This window comes from Mixophyes fleayi, chromosome 8, assembly GCF_038048845.1.
Source record: "Mixophyes fleayi isolate aMixFle1 chromosome 8, aMixFle1.hap1, whole genome shotgun sequence".
NCBI lineage: Eukaryota > Metazoa > Chordata > Amphibia > Anura > Limnodynastidae > Mixophyes > Mixophyes fleayi.
This window is the reverse complement of record NC_134409.1, coordinates 108,383,101-108,406,166: the sequence shown is the minus strand read 5'-3', so window position 1 is coordinate 108,406,166 and position 23,066 is coordinate 108,383,101. Positions and strand designations below refer to the sequence as shown.

General features: G+C 40.5%; 1 protein-coding gene across 1 annotated transcript in view; it reads right to left on the bottom strand.

Annotated features, from left to right (window-relative positions):
- ACAD9 (acyl-CoA dehydrogenase family member 9) overlaps positions 1-19,205 on the bottom strand; it is a 39,677-nt gene extending 20,472 nt beyond the window's left edge. Inside the window, exons 1-4 of the mRNA XM_075183136.1 lie at positions 18,954-19,205; positions 7,209-7,302; positions 4,907-5,008; positions 1,810-1,916 (exon numbers count right to left, since the gene is read on the bottom strand). Of these exons, the coding sequence (XP_075039237.1) occupies positions 1,810-1,916; positions 4,907-5,008; positions 7,209-7,302; positions 18,954-19,112 (462 nt within the window). The 5' untranslated portion in view covers positions 19,113-19,205. The remainder of the gene's footprint in view (positions 1-1,809; positions 1,917-4,906; positions 5,009-7,208; positions 7,303-18,953) is intronic.
- Positions 19,206-23,066: the final 3,861 nt, after the last annotated feature.

The following is a 23,066-nucleotide window of genomic DNA, read 5'->3' as shown; positions in this document are numbered from 1 at the left end:
ATGTATGTAAACATAAATACACACGTATATACACACACACACACACAAAAAGAAAACTAAATATAAAAAGCAACTTATTCCCCGATTAAAAATAAATAAAAATAAAATCTACTGTAATAATAAATAACATAATAATATTTTTTAAGTGCACAATATACCTTCAAGGCATCGAAACACAGCCAAACAAACCACTACAAACCAGACACATCATCGGGGGTATATTTATTAAACTGCAGGTTTAAAAAAAGTGCAGATGTTGCCTATAGCAACCAATCAGATTCTAGTTATTTATTTAGCACATTATACAAAATAACAGCTAGAATCTGATTGGTTGCTATAGGCAACATCTCCACTTTTTCAAACCCACAGTTTAGTAAATATACCCCATTGAATAACTTTGTGCCTGCGTTCTCAATCATTGGTTCATTTCACTATACGGCTACTTCCGCAGTGTGTAGGCAACAGACGCACTTTAAGTTTGAAGCAGTTGGTTAATACATTCTGACAAGTCAGACACTTCACACATTCCCAAAAGTGTTAAAACATCAATGAAATACTGTTAACCAGCATCTATACCGATAGAACATTCCCTATTGCACCATAATAAAAAAAATAAAGAAATGTAACGCTATTATTTTTTTTATTAACAATGCAGCCCACAAGTAATCGAGTGGACAACACCCTAAAGCTACACTGACAGCTACGTAAAATATCTTACCAAGGTGAACCTCACCCTAGACAGAGCCCCGGGGGCTGCTACACGCTGCTGCTTTTACCGGGACTCCACAGTTCAGTAAAACAGATCTGACACATCGGTTTAGATAACCAACTTTAAATGATGGTGGTGGGGAGATGTGAGCGTGAGGCCAATCACACTGCAGTAAAACCTTTCAGTAGCTGGTAGCGCAGTTTTAAACAGGGAAAAGAAACAGAATGGAAATCGGAGGTCTGTCATTTTTCTAAACCCCAGGAGGATGTTAAGTGTGCGCGTCTTCCATCCATATGCCCAATACTACAGTATTTTGAGGACAATCTTTATTGCCTATGCCAGTATTTGAAAAGACTTCATTGTATATTAAATGAAGCTAAATTTTAAAAATTTTCGGTTTAGATGTGAGCCAGAGTCTATACACACTGGAAAGGAAAAACGTTTATGCTTTCTCATTAAAATAGCAAGCAGCTACATAAGCCACCCCACAACCCCATGAAATGATTGACTCCACAATGTATAAGAACCAGAGCCGGATTAACAATAGGGCTAAAGGGGCTTCAGCCCAGGGGCCTCAGGCAGCTGGGGGGCCCGTCTACATTTATCGGGTCTCTGACTGTCACTTGTTCAAGGAAAATGGTAGGCAGCTAACAGCAAATGTTATGCTGTTAACTGCCTGCTGTCGCTGTAGGACTTACCGTGTAATTGCTACAGGGAGTGGAACAACAGAAGGAGGTAAGTTCACGGGGGGCCTCATGGGGGGGGGGGGGGCCTCACAGTATCCTTAGCCCGGGGGCCTCCCTTCCCTTAATTTGGCCCTGATAAGAACAGAAGATGAAGGGGGAATCCATTCAAATAATAATAATAATCACTGCAAAGTAACAATCTTTAATAATGTTAACAAAAAAAAAAACACACACACACACACACAAATTGTAACATAATGCATTCCACATGAAGTGTATAAATTGAGGAGTAAAACAACATTATATTATAGTATGTACTTTTCACTATTGCTAAACCATACCGGCACAGTCCGTATGTCCACTTATTATATTAACACAGTGGATTCCGTAACGAGGTGTCTCATGACCTTGTACCTTTAGTCCTATGGCTTGGTGAGCGGCTAAAGTGACAGCAATCGCACCATCCAGTGAAGTGATCTCTCCCAGTCGGGCGTACATAGTGTTTGATAGTCCGAGTCCTCCTGCAGGGAACAATGATTCCTTCTCATCATGCCTAGGAATTAACTGAGCTGAGACCTTACAGATTTACTTCCTAGAGAACATGTATTTGAACATTTACTGCTGCAGAGAATCCGTTCTATAGTGACCCAGCAGTCATGACATCACATAAGAGTGGCTGTGGTTCCAATAACGGCACAGCCTTCAATGACAGTGCCTAAGGGTGTAGGGCAGCCAACACTCTGCCTGGGGAACAGGTTCAACAATGACTTTAGCAGGAAGCATAACCACTGTAAGCATCTTACAGCTGTCCTACAAGTACGGAATCACAACAGATCCTACGGGGGAGATTCAATTGCTCATTTCGCCTCACACCTCTATGGGGTGTGAGGAAAAATGAGACACCTGCGGATAAATGAATTTAACCCTTAGAATGGCATTAAGAGAAGATAAGTGACACAGTGCATGTGACCATACATACATAATCAGAATTACCTTCAAGTGATAAGGTGGGAGTAGTATTGTACAGTTGTAAAGATGTGCAGAATAAGAACAGATTCTGAGAATTACACCCAGCATACGCATTAAAAATAAAGTTATACTGTGCAGTTAAGTGGAGTTAAAGACCTTGCAAAGTTCTGCACCAGGGTCCCGGATTCATTAAGGATCTTACATTAAGAGGATCCTTATTTCAGTCTCCTGGACAAAACCATGTTACATTGCAAGGGGTGCAAACTAGTATTCTGTTTTGCACATAAGTTAAATACTGACTGTTTTTTCATGTAGCACACAAATACTTGATTGCTTATTTGTATACTGAAATTTAAAGTTGATATGTGTGTGCTATATGAAAAAACAATCAGTATTTAACTTATGTGCAAAACAGAAAACTAATTTGCACCCCTTGCATTGTAACATGGTTTTGTCCAGGAGACTGAAATAAGGATCCTCTTCATTTAAGATCCTTAATGAATCAGGCCCCACGTTTGTAAACCAATACACTGTTAGCCCGAAATATTTTATTTGGAGGATGTCCATATTTACGTCATTGTTTGTAGAATGTTTCACTGGTATACCGTAGTATTGATGCACAAGACAGATTGTTACACAGGGGGGATTCCTCCACCTGTTTTTGTTCTTGAGGGGGGCCTATGCTTGGGGGGTTAATAGAGGTCAGGAGGTGGTGATAGTATTTAGAAAGAGGAGAATATTGCCAGCTGCTGAGCTGCTTTTATGCTGTATATAGAGAACTCCAGCATCTCCCGGTAGTTATCTGCTACTGTTAGCAAAGTTAGTTTTACACAAAACGATGCCCTTGGCAAAAATCATGGTGGGGGCCCCACACAGACTACAACTGGACCGGTCACATTATACAGACTATAATATATATCATCTGGGCAGCATGTGGAGAGGCATGTCAGGAGATGTCAGCGGAATGTGTTGAGGTCTGAGTGGCATATGGTGGAGTTTTGGAGTACATGTAGGATCTGAGGGCATATGTGGGCATTTTATGGCAAGTGGTGGTATTTTGTGACAAGTGGGGTCTGAGGGCATTGGGGGAATTTTGGAGTAAGTTGGGGGCATGCGAGTGCATTTTTAACTGATAGTGGGTGCAGAGGTTGTTTTTGGGGCTGTTTTTACATTCAGAAATTAAGATTGTTGTGTGTCTCATTTGAAGGGTGGAGGGCCACACTACCCTGAAGTATATACCAGGATGCCCCTCACTGACCTGCCCCATCCCCTGGAGAAGACTGTGACACATTTCAATAGGTCTTTTTGTTTATTGTTCTGTACTGTTATACCCTGTATAGTCTACTGTTTGTACTATGTGCGGCGCTGCGGAAACCTTGTGGCGCCTAACAAATAAAAAATAATAATAATAATAATAATAATAATAGGGTAGACAGTAAAGTAGAAAAAGTTGAGTGCAACTAGCCCTTGGCTAGTTTTATTGTGAAGGATACAAATAAGCAATAGTGAATCCTAAGCTCATGTGGTTAGAACATGTAGAATTCTCCCTCTCTCTAATTAAAGCGGGACCAAGCGTCCAGCACACACTAAATAACCTTCGCAATAAGCAACATTTCCCAACTTCCAGGTTAGAGATCTCTAACTAAGGTTTACCTTCTCTAATTTCCCACAAGCCGAGAGACACCACAAACTAGAACTGCCTAATGGAATGTTGTGCAAAAAGCAAATCACGCCATCATTGTCTTAATGTGCTAATAAAATAATTCAATGTCTTTGCAAAAGTGAGAAATCTGTCAATAACTGTAGTTGAACCAAATAATTGTGTTGGAAGTGTTAACATGTTAAAATGCGCTTATTGTATTAAAAACAAGATGGAGACAGTGACTAACAAATATTCATTCGGTATGGCAATTTGTGTTAAGCAAGATGGAGGATAAATAAAATTGTTTTTCATAAAAACTTAATAAAATCTAACACTCATATTTGTAGTGTACATATTCACATTTATATTGAAAGAAGAGGTGGCTAGTTTGTACCCTTCAAAAATATATTGAGTCTTGGAATCATTGATCCTAATATGATGTTATAGTATGTTATCAAATGGTCTTTAGCGAACAAAATCTATGGGTAAATAGTTATGTTATCAATAGTCCAAGTTGTGTGTTACTAATGTCATCCTGTTCTTGATCTGATTATTGGCTGCTATCTGTATCATTGAAATCAGCTTCCAACAAAAATTTTATTGGTTAATTAGGATATGAAGATTCTATTGTGAGTTTAATGACATGTGAACACTAAAGCATGTGCTCTGGAGACCAGGACAAGTTCTAGATCACATTAAGACATATCAGGGGGGAATTCAATTGGCCTGCGCACTATTACTGATATTACGGTAATAGTGTGCATAATTACCGTTAATACGGTAGTTTCAACGCCGGCTTTGTGCAACTGAATTCCCCCCATAGATTCAATATATATCAGTGCATTCATTGCCCAGAGATGTAAGAAAGCAGTGTATCCTGGAACAAAGTCAAACGCTTACCATACTCTTCAGGAATCTGCATGCCAAACAGGCCCAGGTCCTTTAACCCTTTCAATGTTTCAGGAGGGATTTTTGCATTTTGATCAATTACTTTAGAATCAACTGAAAATACAAGATATTTTGTGTAAAAATGCAGAGAATTTAACCATGTTTTAAATACAAAAAGTTTTTTTCTACATTTGTGTATATTTAAGGCATGCTAATACGTGTACAAATAAAAATAGACATAGTCCCATTTTTCTTTAAAAGGATGGACAAGTCTAATGTTTATATTGTAATTTGGGTTTCTCTAAGTAGCCCTGGCAGAGATGCATAATACAAATCGTAAGAGAAGAAGGGAGGACACATTTCCATATTAAGGACACCACATAATAAGCAAAAGGTCCTTAGAGGACAAAAGAGCCGTGAAGAAGTTGGGCTTTGATATTAAACTAGAACGATGTAACACAGCAAACCATTTACAGTTAATATAAGTTGAAGATATGAAATTTGGATTAAATGTGAACTGTATTTTAAGAACCATCCGCGTTTAATCAAATTCTTTTGACATCTATTATGGGATCACGAAACACAAATGTGTTGGAAATCACTGCATATTTATTACTGTAGATTCATAGAGCACCAATCACATTACGTAGAGTTGTACAGAGAATATTTATCATTCACTTCAGAATTTGGGAGGAAATCGGAGCACCCTGATGAATCCCATGCAAAATGGGCAGAACATACAAACTCCTCACAAAAAGTGCTCTGGTGCTAATGGAACCCATAGCCCCAGCAATGTGAGGCAGCCATTCTAACCAGTGTGTAATATCTACTTATGGAACATCTGAGGGCCTTACTAAGAATCTCTGCTTCCATATTACTTGGATGTAAGCCGTCTCCTATGGGCAACGTTATAACCTTCCAATCCTGCGTGACCCCAAAGTACAAACCATTCCTCCTTGCACCACTTTGTTAAACAAATTATTAAAGTGTATGATGTGAAGCACCTCATCCTCCTCCTTCTTATGACCAGGCAAAGCATCCAAGGACACTGTCTGTCCAAGGTCCATTCCTAACAGACAAAAAGATCTCTGTACTGTTCCAACACTACTGGTAGATAAATCATTGGTACCAACATGTACAACAACATCTTCCTTTCCGCCTTGACTCACCAATTCCACAATATCTACCATGCTCTTCCTCTCACATGGGTTAGGTGCCGGCTCAGTTTCCTTCATGACCAACTCCCTAGTCAATACCTCCTATGATAGAGTTCCCTGTGAAAAGCTTCCTAGATTCAATGGACTTTTTTTGGAGACATCATTATTTCTCAATATCACTTATGCTCGGTGAGAACACATATATTCTATAAGAGGTACAGTCACTGGGACATGACTACAATTCACAGTCCTATCTGTTCCTGATCCTAACGGCTCTTATACTAGGTGCTCTCTGTGGGAGTGGAAAAAATTGAGACAGAGAGTGTATTACAATTTACAACTGTAACCTAATGGTCTCCCTGTGCAAATATGAAAAGTACATATAGATTGGACAATCCTTACATCTCCAGAATGTTGCACGATATATACAAATGTCAAACAGCCATTGAACTGTTGGTGTTCTCCCCAGAAATTTTGCCAGCCGGGTGGCATTAAGAAACAGCCGGGTGGGGGCAGTTGTAATACTATGCAATAATAATGAAAAATGTTGGAGGTTACTTCCCACACCTGCCAGGACTGGTGGTCAGTGGTCTAACACACACTGCTGGCTGTAGTGCTCACATAGTGCCTGTTATAATCGGAGAAACAATGGTTTATTCTATTATAACAGGACTCTGTTGGGCTCCAAGATCCGGGTGGCAAATAAAGCCAGCCGGTTGGTGGGGAGATCCCTGACTGTTCTAAACCTGGCATACTAACAATAACCATGATATTACAGATGGGTAAAGTCATAACTCTTCTTAAAAGAAAAGGAAACTGCAGTAAATAATGTAATAAATGTATTATATACAAAACTTTTCCTTTGTCCTTTGTAGGCTCAAGACAAAAGGCAGGCAAATGGCAAAACACTAATAAAGTGGTGATGAATGGTGGACAATCCTGGCTGGTAACATCTGATCTGTAACTCACATGACAAAGTTTGGACCATAAATCTCCAAACTATACTAAACCATTAAACACAAGTTTTGCTTTCGGAATTTTCACTGATATGAGGACACTTGTCGGCATCCTTCATAAGGAGACATATACATAGACAGCCGTGCAGTGGTCTTAATGTCATCTCTGATTCCTAATGGACAGGCTGCTGAATATCTCACCTTCCTCACTGAAGAACTTATCCACGGGGCCTACAAGCTGATTAATTTCTTCCAGTTCGTCCTTACTGATCTCTGGATATGGAAACACTTCTTCCTGGTACACAAAAAACATTCAGATGAGCAAAGTCACAGCAACGTAAACATTAATCTGATCAATGTGCCAAGAAATACAAGCGAAGAGTCCACTTATTGGCCTTAGGAAGTGTCCACTGTAGGCTATTGAAAGACACAGAGTCGCCTATAAGGTTTCATGCAGGAAATTTGGATTGCGCATAAAAGAAAAAAAAAATTCTTACCCCTATGATCCCATTTCTCAAATATTGCATCTTAGGCTTTAACAAGTTTCTTAATGTCCATGTTTATTAGCAGCTCTTTACTATAAAGCAAGTAGCAACACTGGTTTAGGGGTTCTTTATTATACAAAAATCTAGGACATGCACACCCCGTTGTGCCCAGATTAACATACAAATCTAATCTAGTATGTATCTGATTTACTCGCATATACTAGGGCAGTGATGGCTAACCTGTGACACTCCAGGTGTTGTGAAACTACAAGCCCCAGCATGCTTTGCCAGTAGATAGCTAGCTGATAGCTGGCAAAGCATGCTGGGTCTTGTAGTTTTACAACACCTGGAGTGTCACAGGTTAGCCATCACTGTACTAGGGGGAACTCAATTGGCGCATTACTTGAAAAACGAACGCGGTCTGCGCACTATTACCGCTATTACGGTAATAGTGCTCGTAAATACCGTTATTACGGTAGTTTTAACGCCGACTTTTTGCTTGCAGCTCAGGGAGCCGGGTTAATATTACCGTTATTACGGTAATAGTTATTATGCGGCGGTACTTCGAGGGGAATTGAATTCCCCCTTAACCATCATTTTGTTTGACTCGGCAGATATACTGATAAAACCTTCATATATTATGTGACACTTCTAGAATGTCGTGTGTGTAAGAAACCGAAGTACTCTGTAGTGCTGGAAAAGTCATACATCAGTGTGAAAATGATGACCTTCGCTTTAACTGTACCCTGAACTACAGTCAAGAATCCTATGATCCCTACAATATACTGAATTGCTCCCTCCATGTGATACAAACACAACATGGAACCATATACTGCACAGAGCAGCATGACAACACAAAAGACCAAGGGCACAAAGAAACAGGAACAAGGCAGGAAGGTGTGTGATGGATTTCAGTGATTTGCTTAATCAAAAGGTGGTTGTCTACACTCTCCGCACCAACGTCCCCACTGGCTACTGTGGGGACACAACCAACTTTAAATTAGGTTCTTGACTCTCTACAGTGGTATATGCAAGACACTCTATATACATCTTACAAGTCACACATTACAAAATATCCCACATTGGTCAAGGTTACACTAGCTTCTCCCCACACATCAAACTACGCCCCTCCCCGAAACACCCGTTTGCTATATTAAATACCAATACACTAAAACCTGAAGACCCACTCATTACACTGCTACCCTCACTCTGCACTAACATGATGCAGTGCAATATACTGTATGTTTGATCTAGCTGTGTAGAAACAGTTATATCAAACATACATTGCACTACATCATTTCTTCTCTTTTACACACCAAACACTGGTTTTCATCCACAAACCTCTCAATTGTATATCTGTACTGCCTCCAACATCACGCCTTCCACAATCAGCAATAACCATTCATGGGGGGAACTTCAACTAGTCGCGTTACTGTAAAAAGTAATGCGGCCTGCGCAGTATTACGGTAATAGTGAGCTTAAATTCCGTTATTACAGTAGATTCAACGTCGGCTTTTTGCTCGCAGCTCCCTGAGCTGCGAGCAAAAAGTGGAGATAAATTTACCGTAATAACGGTAATAGATTTAATGCTGTGCTAATTCGGAGGCAATTGAATTCCCCCCCATAGGGGCAGATTCAATTCCGCCATGTTAGTCTAGGAATAATGCAGCGTTAACTGTAGTGACGGCAATACTGCACACTTTTACCGTAGTGACGGCAATACTGCGCACTTTTACCTTAGTGACGGCAATACTGCGCACTTTTACCTTAGTGACGGCAATACTGCGCACTTTTACCTTAGTGACGGCAATACTGCGCACTTTTACCGTAGTGACGGCAATACTGCGCACTTTTACCGTAGTGACGGCAATACTGCGCACTTTTACCTTAGTGACGGCAATACTGCGCACTTTTACCGTAGTGACGGCAATACTGCGCACTTTTACCGTAGTGACGGCAATACTGCGCACTTTTACCGTAGTGACGGCAATACTGCGCACTTTTACCGTAGTGACGGCAATACTGCGCACTTTTACCGTAGTGACGGCAATACTGCGCACTTTTACCGTAGTGACGGCAATACTGCGCACTTTTACCGTAGTGACGGCAATACTGCGCACTTTTACCGTAGTGACGGCAATACTGCGCACTTTTACCGTAGTGACGGCAATACTGCGCACTTTTACCGTAGTGACGGCAATACTGCGCACTTTTACCGTAGTGACGGCAATACTGCGCACTTTTACCGTAGTGACGGCAATACTGCGCACTTTTACCGTAGTGAAGGCAATACTGCGCACTTTTACCGTAGTGACGGCAATACTGCGCACTTTTACCGTAGTGACGGCAATACTGCGCACTTTTACCGTAGTGACGGCAATACTGCGCACTTTTACCATAGTGACGGCAATAGTGCGCAGACCGCGTTATTCCTAGAATAGCGCAGCCGAATTGAATCAGCATCATAGTGTCCTTATTCTAAGACCTTTCTCAATAGCTGCTTTATACCATGTAACCTTCACAGCATTTTGGTAATGCTGTCTAACTGCTAACACCTGTGTACACAACTAAAGACATCCAAGGTCACTTTTGCTGTTCAATAAGATGTAGACCAGTCTTATCCAGACCCCAGCATGTCCCATGAAGGCTACACACAGGAATAAGGAAACATATGGCTCTCTAGCTCCAGCAAATCCCATTGATACATTGGGATTTGTAGTTCTACATTAATGGTAGAGACACGGACCACATAAACCTGTTAAGGATTACAATGCTTACAATAACAGCAAGACAACAAATTAAGCTGCTTAAAATATTAAATTAAAACGTTCTTTTCCCATTCATTTCACACCGAGATACCACCCCAAACCCAATCCATTATATATAGGTTAGTGGATATCAGTGCTGTGCCTGCTAGTAAGTCATTAATCTCACAGCATGTGATCAGTCTTCTCATGATTACAGTGCCCATGACCTGCATATCTACCTGAATCACACACGGATATCAACACTTTATTAGCCTAACATACTCTGCACGATGCAGAACAATATGTCCCTAACCTGAATCCAACAGCTGCCACTGAGAGTGTACAAGCCACAGACCATATCAAACATTACTAGCATGTTATGTACTGCATGAGACATAGACTTCTTCAAAGGCTAGTAGCTCGTAATTAAACAAAAGCAAACAGAACACACAAATTTACAGAATATTTACAATGATGTCAATGTTCTCCCCAGCACTTATTTTACGGGTGCTACACCCCGTTGTTTTTACTTGCCACCCGGCTTTTGTAGCCCAACAGAGTCCTATTATAATAGAATAAACTATTGTTTCTCTTATTATAACGAACACTACAGCCAGCAGTGCTGGCAGGTGTGGGCAATAACCTCCAACATTTTTCATTATATTTGCAAAGTATTACAAAGTATTACAACTGCCCCCACCGGGCTGCTTCTTAATGCCCCCCTGCTGGCAAAGTTTTCTGGGGAGAACACTGGGTGTTCTAATTTAAGCAGTTTAAATCAAGTAATGACCTTAAACCTCTGCCAACAACGATTCCTCATATTACCAGTCAGCAATCAATGTTTTTTTCACATACATTTCCCAGTATGCTGCGTCAGTGTTCCAGACAGACTGTGGGAATATTGTTTTTGTTAATATGTGCAGCTTAGTTGATGGACAAATCCAGCAGACCATGTCAGCATGCTCCGTAGGCAACGCAAGGCTGCTGGACTACATATCCAAGGATGCCCTGCAGCCCTCCCTCTCTCTAGTGCACATTCCTATAGCTATTAATGAGCTTCTAAGGGGAAATGCCACCACTACATCACAACAGCCAGCTATGTTGTTATGGTCCATTGGGTAGGCTTCATCAAGAAAGGGATGGAATAAAGACGCAACCCTTTTAACAAGAGACTACTGAGACCACATCATGCCCATTTAATACAATATGGCTTGATTTATAATGTTACAGAAAGACGGAGTGCAAATCGAATTACAGCAATTTAATAGGTGGTGGTAAGCGATTTCATTGAGCTTGTGGTTTCCACTGCTGTTTGCTTTCAAGTGCTGTTTGTTTAAAGTGTGGAGTTAGATCCAGTAAGGATTGCTGTGCTGTGTTGAGAGAGTGATATACATTGTGGAATTATTTTGAGTGTTTATTGAAGGGGATTTGTTTTTCTGTGTGTTTATTAAGTGTTTTTTTTGGTTAGAACATTAGTTGATACAGCTGGTTAGTGAAAGCTCTATTTAACAGGTGGTGGCAAATGATTTCATTGAGCTTGTGATTTCCACTGCTGTTTGATTTCAAGTGTGGAGTTAGATCCAGTAAGAAGTTGAATCCAGGAAGGGGTTTAATCTGGTAAGTGGCTAGCAAAGGTTAGTACTCAAGTTCACTGTAGGCAATAAGAAGTTAGATTAGCCATAATAAGATGAGTGGTAGCAGGCTTAATGATCTCACTCAATGCATATATTGTCATATGTATGCACACTTGGAGCAATTGTTCCAAGGTTTATGCCTCTATGACAAATGCGAGAAATTGGTCTCTTTGGAAGCTCAGGTAACTGATCTAAAGCAGACCATTGCAACATTGAGAGAGATTGCCAACCTGGAGCAGAGTTTACAGCTCACCGTTGATGCGTTAGCTGAGCAGGGTGGAGCAGAGACAGAGGATGATGCACAGGAAGGCAGCTGGGTAACAGTTACTAGGGGTAGCAGAGGGAGGAAGAGGCAGGCCAGTTCTGAGCTAAGCAATCCCAGCAGATTTGCCTGATTGGATGAAGATACTGTGGAAGGCAGTTCAGAATTGGTAGAGTTGGGTGAGACTGCTTCCTCTAGCAACCAGGGGAACGGTCTCTCCAGCATAGAGGGGACCAAAGTTACTCAGGGACCCAGGCAGATTGTGGTGGTAGGGGATTCAATTATTAGGAAGGTAGATAGGGCAATCTGTTACCAAGATTGTGCATGCCTAACAGTGTGTTGTCTCCCGGGTGCTCGGGCTCGGCATATTGCGGTTTGGGTGGACAGATTGTTGGGAGGGGCTGGGAATGACCCAGCGGTTTTGGTGCATGTTGGCACCAATGACCGAATTAGAGGAAGAAGGGGTGTCCTAAAGAATGATTTCAGGGACACAGGTTGCAAACTTAAGGCAAGGACATCCAAGCTAGTATTTTCAAAATACTACCTGTGCCACGCGCTAGTCCAGGAAGGCAGCGGGATATTAGGGAGGTTAATGCGTGGCTAAAAGATTGGTGTAGGAAGGAAGGTTTTGGATTCTTAGGGCACTGGGCTAATTTCTCAGTCAGTGGCCATCTTTATTGTCAAGATGGATTGCACCTGAATGAGTAGGGGGCTGCAGTGCTAGGGGAGTGGATGGTTAGAAGATTGGAGGAGATTTTAAACTAGGCTTCGGGGGGGGGGGCGGGGCAAGCAATTATTTATGGGATAGACATTTAGAGTAGTAAGGAGGAATTTAACAAAAATCAAGAGGGTGGAGAGGGGGGAAAGGGAAGCATAGCCGATAAGGAGAGGCCCTTTTTAAAGCAAAAATAAATACCTAAGGGAGGCAATAGACTTAAGTGTATGCTTGCAAATGCAAGAAGCCCGACAGGTAAAATGGGGGAGTTAGAACTAGTAGCAATGAATGAGCAGTATGATATTATAGGTTTTACGGAGACCTAGAGGAATGATACACATGACTGGGCAGTCAACTAGGAAGGTTATACTCTCTTCAGGAGGGATAGGGTAAGAAAAGGGGAGGAGGAGTATGTCTTTATATTAAGCCAGAGTTAAAAACAAGAATTCAGGAAGTTATTTAAGAGAATATTGGTGATAATATAGAGGCATTGTGGGTGGAAATATCCAGCGGAGGAAAAAGTTCAAGGGAGTTGCTGATACGGATATGCTATAAACTGCCAGATATTAGTACGAGTGAGGAAGACCAACTTCTACAGCAAATTGAAAATATTCAAGTAAGGGAACACTTGGGAATTAGAGATCATAATTTGGTCTCATTTGAAATTAGTTTCCAGAAGCAACAGTACAAGGGATCAACTAGGACTTTAAACTTTAGTAAAGCAAATTTTAATATGCTAAAGGAGTCTATAAAGTGCATAGACTGGGACAAAGCCTTTGAAGGAAAAAATACGGAAGAAAAGTGGGCTGTCTTTAAAAGGTTGTTGGAAACAAACACGTATAAGTTCAGTCCTATGGGAAATAAATGTAAAAGAATTAAGTCTAAACCAATGTGGCTAAATAAAAAGGTAAGGGAAGAAATGCAAAGTAAAAAGCGTGCATTTAAATTGTTTAAGTCTGAAGGGTCTGAGGAGTCCTTCCGTAGGTACAAGGAATGTAATAAAACATGCAAAAAGGAAATTAGATTGGCTACATTAGAAAATGAAAAACAAGTTGCAAAAGAAAGTAAGACAAACCCCAAAAAGTTTTTTAAATATAAATGGTAAAATGATTAAAAAAGATAATATAGGACCCCTAAGAAGTGAGATGGGTGAATTGATAAATGATACTAAGGAAAAAGCAGGAGGTATTAAACACTTTCTTTACTTCAGTATTTACTACAGAGGAACAAATAGTAGGAATAAAACATAAAAATGGAAATGAAACCGTGCCATTAATTAATACTTGGTTGACAGAGGAAGAAGTCCAAAGGCAACTGAAGAACATTAAGATAAATAAAGCTCCAGGTCCAGATGGCATACACCCAAGTGTTCTTATGGAGCTAAACTCAGAAATAGCTAGATCGCTATTCTTAATTTTCATAGATTCAATTTCATCAGGCTCAGTACCAAGGGATTGGCGAAAAGCAGATGTGGTGCCGTTGTTTAAAAAGGGGACGAGATCACAACCAGGGAATTATAGACCTGTAAGCCTGACATCAATAGTGGGGAAACTACTGGAATGTATATTAAGGGATAGTATTCAGGATTACTTGGTACGCAATAAAATTATTAGTGGGAATCAGCATGGATTTGTGAGGGATAGGTCATGTCAAACTAATCTAATTAGTTTCTACGAGGAAGTTAGTGGGAACTTAGACCAGGGCAGCACAGTAGATGTGGTCTACTTAGATTTTGCAAAGGCCTTTGATACAGTGCCACATAAGAGGTTGGTTTACAAAATAAGGGAACTGGGTCTAGGAAACAACATTTGTACTTTGATCAAAAACTGGTTAGAGAATAGGGAACAGAGAGTTGTGATAAATGGAACATTTTCTAATTGGTCAAAAGTCATAAGTGGAGTACCTCAAGGTTCCGTGCTGGGGCCACTGCTTTTTAATATATTTATTAATGACCTTTGTGATGGTTTAGAGAGTAAAGTTTCTATTTTTGCAGATGACACTAAACTCTGTAAGGTAATAAAATCAGAGCAAGATGTAGTTTCTCTACAGAGGGACTTAAATAAACTGGAGGATTGGGCGGCCAAATGGAATATGAGGTTTAACATAGATAAATGTAAAGTTATGCATTTAGGGATCAAAAACAAGAACGCAATATATAAATTAAATGGAATTAATTTAGGAGAATCTATAATGGAAAAGGATTTGGGAGTGCTCGTAGACCGTAGACTTAGCAATAGTGCTCAATGTCAAGCAGCAGCTGCAAGGGCAAATAAAGTATTGGCATGCATAAAAAGGGGTATAGATGCAAGGGAAGACAGTGTAATTTTCCCACTGTATAAATCGTTGGTAAGATCTCATCTTGAATATGCAGAACAGTTCTGGGCACCACTCTATAAAAAAGATAATCTGGAACTAGAAAGGGTTCAGAGAAGGGTGACAAAATTGATAAAGGGTATGGAGTCATTAAGTTATGAGGAAAGGTTAGCCAGTTTAGGCATGTTTACTTTAGAAAAGAGGCGTCTAAGAGGAGATATGATTACTATGTACAAATACATTAAGGGTCAATACAGAGAGCTTTCATGGGAACATTTTACCCAAAGGACTATACACAGGACACGCGGTCACCCCCTAAGGTTAGAGGAGAGGAAATCTCACAACCAGCAATAGAAGGGGTTCTTTACTGTAAGGGCAGTAAAGATATGGAATTCACTGCCAGGGAAGGTTGTGATGGCAGATTCAATAGATATGTTTAAGAAAGGGTTGGACAAATTTTTAGCGGAAAAGTGTATCCAGGGATACGACCGTTAATTAAAATGAAGGATAGTAGTGGATATAGGGTAAAAATAGGACTGCAATATTGGGTCTGGGGGAATTTTCACAATTGAAACAGACTGGCAGTTGCTTACTCTGGATCAATTTTAAATATAAATGCAGGATCGCAGCAGATCCAAAATAGGTTGAACTTGATGGACTGGTGTCTTTTTTCAACCTCATTAACTATGTTACTATGTTAATATTCCCTAAAGAGTTTAATTCCCATCTGTGATTAAGACATGGGTCATTTTACACTAGGGAAACAATGGAAGGATCTACTATTTTGCACGTAATATTTGAAGGTATATTTTGTATGCCAGTGATAGACAACTTGTTATATATACTTCATGGGCAGCAGACGTGGCCCCCTGACCTTCTAAAGGGCCGCACATTACCCTTAATTTCAAGAGTTAAAGAACAGTCCAAAATGCCCTCACTTGCTCTAAAATTCCACCACATGCCACAAAATGCTAAAGTAATATTACTGCATTCATTACCTGCCTTATGCACAGATTTAGAGGACTTTAATTCATTAGCTTTTACATGCCTGCATTTATTTATTTTTCATTCTTCTACATCAGGAGGAGTTGTTTCTTCCTATGGGCCTAAGAAATGACACATAACTGACCTCAGGACGGAATTGGACACAATACAAAGAAGATGTGCCGTCTATACAGGGGCAACAAAATTCCACAATATAAAAAAAAAAATATATATATCCGGATAGATTATATATAGATATATATATATATATATATATATATATATATATATATATATATATATATATATATCTATTACTAAAAATCAGGCAGATGCAGCTATGTAGTTAGCAACAGTTGCAGGAGGGTCTACGAAGGTGAAAACAACAATGTAAACTGCTCCTCTCACATCTTTAAGACCAAAAGCAGAGAAACTTAGTTGAGCAGCAATGACATCACTGGTAAAGTCACTATTCCATACAGTGCAAAATGCATTAGCTTCCAAACTCATTCATAAATACATGTCATATACGTACCATGTACTGACAGAAAATTGTAACGGAAACAAGAAATTAAGAACCCTCAACAGCTAATACATGAATGGGCACACTGCTCATAATCTGCATGCATTGTACCACAGCCAGAGTTTAAGTAACGTTGTTATATAAAAAACACTACTTTACTTAAATTTAAATGGGGGGGATGAGGAGATGGAGGTGGGAGTACCCATCCACACACTACCACTGACTGAATCAAAACCCTTACTGCCAGCCAATCACACATAACCAGCACAACACACACACTTAGATCACAGCATCGATTTGGGCTATGTCAGATCAAGAAATAATAAAAGAAAGTTTCTTTTTTCAATATAGTAAAGTGGTGAACACATTTTTTGGGAGGTTTGCAACTGTTGCATTACTCTTAAACAAACCAATTACATTACTCAACAAATGTGAGGTAGGCCTATTGTTCATATCAGTAATGCAGCTAAAATCCTAATCACTCAGGAATGGAAGAAGCAACTTTCCCCTTGTCTCCCGCAAATAGAGATGCTCCACTTAACCTCATATGCCATGTCTCCTCGTTGGAATATCAATCCAGCCTGCTTGGTGATAGTGTGCCTGCCTTATACAAAACATGGAATCTTTGGTACCAATCCACACTTCCACGCTTCTGGGTACCATTGGAGAACTCAGTCTCCCCCTATTCACTTATGCACCCTCCCATTGGACTTTTCCTATAAGTAAAAAACTAAATATATTTAAAAAACTAATTTGGATAATCAAATAAGTGAATAGTAACCAAGGCAGTATGCCACCTGTAACTACCTCTCAGCCGCTAGTAATTTAACACGTGTTACAAACTATTAATTCATCTGTCAGGTTTGCTGTTATTTTGTTTTGTTCAATTGCAAGTTGTAATTTTTACTTCCATTTATTGTACTCACCTATTAAATAAATAAACTATATTATTAATTTATGGTTTTTTTTTCTCCTGTTGGTATAATGGACACAAGTTATCACATCACAGGCCCCACTCTTGTTAAGTACTTCAGCAGCAACAATTCTAGTACTTTTCATGCAAGTGGACACTGTTTTTGAGCTGGTTCAAAATTCAAGTTCTCTTATGGAGGGGGAATGACCATGTACACAATGGATGGGCAATATCTTGTTCTTCGAGGGCCGGACTTACGACATCCAGACTTCAAGGGGGCCGTACAGAGGAGGGAGTGTGACCTCCCTGCGTTGTGCAGACAAAGTCACCTCATGCGAAAGTCATTTGCCCCGAAACTTTGATTATTTTCTGCTTTAACAAAGCACAGATTAAGGTGGGGAGCAGCAGTCTGGTGGTCATAGTTAAAGCATACTTGCCAACTTTTCCCCGTTGGCTTCAGGGAGATCCCGGGGGAGGTGGGCGAGCGGGGCTTGATGAGTCGCATCATTTTGGCCCCACTTCCTAAACGATTGGCACAATTTTGGTCAATAACAGAAGGGGAGGGGCTAAGATGATGCGATATTTGCGTCATTAAGCCCCGTCACTTATCTATTGCGGGGGCGAGAACCGGGACGTTGCCCTGCTCTCCTGGGAGGTCTCCCAGAAATACGGGAGTCTCCAGGACATTCCGAGAGAGTAAGCAACTATGCGTTATAGAAAAGCAGCTAATGAATCTCTAGAGACTGAAGTGTCTTTTACATTTCTGTCTCCATTACTGAAGTCATGTTGTCTTATCTGTCAGTCTTTGATTAAATCTTGGTCTCCATGAAAATGGCCACCTCCATAGGCATCAATACTTGGACATAGGACACAATTTCTGAACTGTGTCATCATGACACAGATGGCGACGCCAACCACTGGCTGAGCATCAGGGAGAATGCCAGACTCTTCAGGGAGTGAGGGAGATCACCCCTATTTCAGGGTGTCTCCCTGACATTCAGGGAGAGTTGGCAAGTATGAGTTAAAGGCTCAGCGGGCCGCTTGCTTCCCACCACTGATGTATACCAAGAATCAGCCCTGAAAATTCACCTTCTCTCCTCTTTTATCTTATTAAAATAAACTCACTCCATCATATGGAATCTTGTTTCCACACTGCACAGAAGTTTCACAATTGTACTACTCCATACTTTGCTAGGGATTATCAGGTTCTATGCACTAGTGTAATGTATTATCTGTGCCCTATTGTTATTGGAATATTACCTGGTTAATAGAAACCAAGGCATTAAGTTCCCTACTATGAGGGTAATGGGGTATTATCATGTTGATGAATTATTACTAGGCTCCCCATAGAGGGGACACTGAGGTCTTACCTTGCTAATAGACCCCAGGAAGAGCTGCTTGGCGAAGGCTAGGTTCCGTGGGTCAGTATGGAAGTGTCGCCGTATTCCTACCGGAGTGACCCGGACAGGCGCCCCCCAATAGCGGGCAACCCGCCCCAGCCGGACACACAGTCTATTCACCCCACTCATGTCAATGTCAAGACCGGCAACCTATCAGCCCTATCATCAGCAGGCGACCCATAGACTCACTGCGCAGCCGGGGCGTCACGTGACACCGGTGTCACAGGGAAATCTGCATCCCTGCCAGTCACACCTAATACTGCGCATGCGCATTAGGGGACTGCATATGTCACTGGTTGGTGTTACTTTCGTTTCGTGAAATTGTCAATCACATTACAGCAGCCATCAGCCAAACCCTGATAGTTATCGCGTCCATTGCTGCCTATTCAAACGTCGTCTGTGTGTATTAATTCGTATATAATCTAAATATTTAAATAAATCTGTATTTATTTAATTTCACCTTATTTAATTTACATTTTTTATTGTATATATATATATATATATATATATATATATATATATATATATATATATATATATATATATATGTGTGTGTAGGGATTAAAAAGCAAAATGGATATGATTTTTAACCACAAGTGCAATGGTAGCATTGTGGTCTTGACCACTACAGTCAATAGGACCATGTAGGCACAATTTATTAAAGGAAGTGTACATAAACTAATATATATGATTTATTAACGTATTAGTAGGTATTAGTGTGTCAGCCCCCTCCACCTTCATCCTACGTACCTCTTGTTCATGCTTCTGTTCTGTTAAACAGTTCTGATTATAATGAAAGCTAAACGAGTGACAAAGATTGCTGTGACCAGGGCCGCCGAGAGGGGGGGGGGCCGAGCCCTCACTGCTAATTTTTAATTATTATTTTTTTATTTTTTTACTTGCGATCTTTACTTTTTATTTTTTTTCCGTGAAGGAAGGGGGGGGTGTGTCTCGTTCATTGGTGGGGGGAGCTGCTGGAACAAAAAAAAAAACCATACTCACGTGATCGCGGCGCCGGCGTTCGTCCTCTCCTCTCTGCTCCATTCACACTGACTGTCAGGTGTGACGTCATCAAGTCACGCCCGACAGTCAGTGAGGAGCGCCGCAGCATGAAGAAAGAAGAGAAGACAGAAGAGAAGAAAAGAAAAGAAAGACGCTAACAAAAGGTAAGTAAACAAACGGAGAGGCAAGGGGAGGAAAGGGCCAATGCTATAAAGAAGGGGAGAGAGAGGCACAGAGTAATAAAGGAGAGAGGCACAGAGTAAAAAAAAGGGGGCAAGCAGCATGTGTGTGTGATGTGTGTGTGATGGCACAGGGCTTGTTGCAATGTAGTGTGTGTGAGGTAGGTGGTGGCTAATTAATGGGCGCTATTTTGTTTGTAGGGTGATGGTGAGGCAATTTAATAGTGGGGACTATTAATTTAGGGTGAGGGTGAGTTGCTGTTTGCAGAAAGGGAAATAGGTTTATATATTAAATGTGAATACTATTATTTTAATGTTGGGGCTGGAGGAAGACCTAATTATTAATCGTGGGTCCTATTGATTTAACGCCGGGGCTGGCTGTAATTTTCTAAATATAGCCATTTATTTTCCAAATAGGTCCTCCAACATTCCAGGATACGGACAAGCCGCAAATAAAGAAACCAGCAGCCACAGGTGGTGAAAGTGAGAAGAACAGGTAGGACAGAGCAGCATAGTGTGTGAAATGTTGTGATTCTAGTAGGGACAATGCCAATGTTTGGTGAGCCCAATGTAAGGCGCAGGGCAAGACTGAACTCTTTCTGTACACACTGCATTCTTTCTATACTACATAGTGGTGCTAGATGTCCTGAAAGTCAGGAGTGCTTGGACAAATGTCACGCTCCGGTGAATTCAGGACCTTATTTTTTATGTGCTAGCCACGCCCCAATGGTGCATTGCCACGCCCCCAATTGTGTGACCACACCCCTGAAAAAAATTGTGCCGCCTGCCGGCGGAGCAAAATATTTTAACTTACTCAACTGTAAGGGAGGCCCCATGAATTTGTTGTACTGGGGCCCTGAATTCCTCTTGGCAGCCCTGGCTGTGACCCTTTTAAAAAGCCAAGTGGTGATGAGATGGAGCTTCCCATTCACAACTCAGGCGCTGTCTCTGGTACTCGAGTTTATCTCTCATCACAGCAAAGTCCTGGAGTCTCCCTCTTGGAACCTATACTCACACTTGACACTCAGCAACTAGCACTACTTTTCACCCCCCCCCCTCTGGGGGTCTCCCTGTCTTCTGCGTCCTCCTTTTGGGCCCCGTCATTTGCGGATACTCCCCCCACCCTCACTAGCTGTGTATTGAGCTTACTGAGTTACTGTGCTTTATGTTTACTGTACTGTGCTGTCTCACCTTGTATTGTAATTCCTTTTTGTCCCTGTACGGCGCCACGGACACCTTGTGGCGCCCTATAAATAAAAATTAATAATAATAATAACCCCAAAGTCTATCGGCAGAGCATTGAGATAGAATGGACCAAAAGAAAACTTAAAATCTGAACTAAAAAGATTTGAACTCAAACTAAAAGGATTTTAAATGGAATGCCCCGTGCCGTACACAGGAGTGTTAGTTGTAAAAAATTAAAGGGTTGTATAAAAATGATAGTAGACAGTAATTTTAGGTGATGTTTATACTTTTGGCAAAATGCGCCTTCCTATCACAGACCATTTAGCAGAAAGTATATTTACAGACAAGACTGAAAGGATGGATACTGGTGTGCACCAGTGCATGTGCTGTGGACAAATAGGCACTTCTTTCGTGTTTTGCAACAGCGCTTCATAAAACAGCTTTCTTTACCTTTTCTGAGGGTAGGACATGTGGTACAAATAGATTAATATACATTCTCAGTATACATAATTGTGATAGATCATGGCAGCTTACCCGCCTGCTGTTGCCTAGAAAGTAACAGTTGGTTAGATATTTAAAATTCTATTTAGACTATGCTTTATTTTTGAATCAGGTGTGAAGGATCTATCTGGAGGCCGTAGCTGCAATTAGTGAATACTTTCTGCCCCATCTAGCTGGTGGGTATGGGAAAGCAATTCCAGAGGAGCCCCCACCCCCCTGAATACAGAGGTGTGTGAGGGTCTATGGACCCGTAATAATAAATAGCTAAACAATTATACAGAATTTGCAGAACAAGATGCATGAACTTGATATGACCTTCTTTGTGGTTTGCAGTAGTCTACAAATTTACCATTCTCTGAGTAGAAATAGTTATTTTAATATGCAAGCTAGGCAGAAAAAAAGCTAAATGATATATAACTTTGATATATTAAGAAGATAAGTTCACACCCACCTACAGCACTGGAACAAAAGTTTTACCGCAGAATAATAAGAAAAGGTTAAAGAAATATCACACCTTTTTCAGACATGCTTTTAGATTTCCAGAAATATCTTTGAAAATAATTTTCTGCTTTGTATGCAATATTGTTAAATCTCAAATATAATTTGTTGATGATGCTGTACACCTTATAGGATTTTTCCTTTAAATAAACACGCCAAGAGTCCTCTAATCAGAACAGAATCATAACTGCTTGGCTTCATTCAACCAATGTGTCAAGTCGTATTTCCGTTCTCCAGTTAACTGAGCTAACATCTGAATGGTCAACATTGAAGGTGATTAATAGAAGTATCAGTGCACCCGGATACCCCAACATTTCTGGGTGTTTGTCCGGGATGATCCAGCATCTGTGCATCTGGCAAGAAACCTCTACAGATCGGTAAATACTACTGTACCAAAATCCGTACGGTGAGTAAGTGAAAGTTGTAGATTTCTACCTCCTTACTCTGTTCAGCATTTCATTTTCTGCCATAAGGAGGTCCAGCTATGTTAGATGAAAAAGATCTTTTCTTGAACCCAATGTTTGATCATTTAATTTAAAAGTATATGGCCACATTAGATAATAGAAAGGGGATTTGTAACTACTGTACTCGCTGTGTGATTTTAAGAAAATATTGTATATTTAGAGGACCTAATTTAGAGGCTGAAATAAGAAGAAATAGACAATTTGGTTATGTATAAAACAGACCAGAGTATTACACAATATATGAGAGCTGTCTC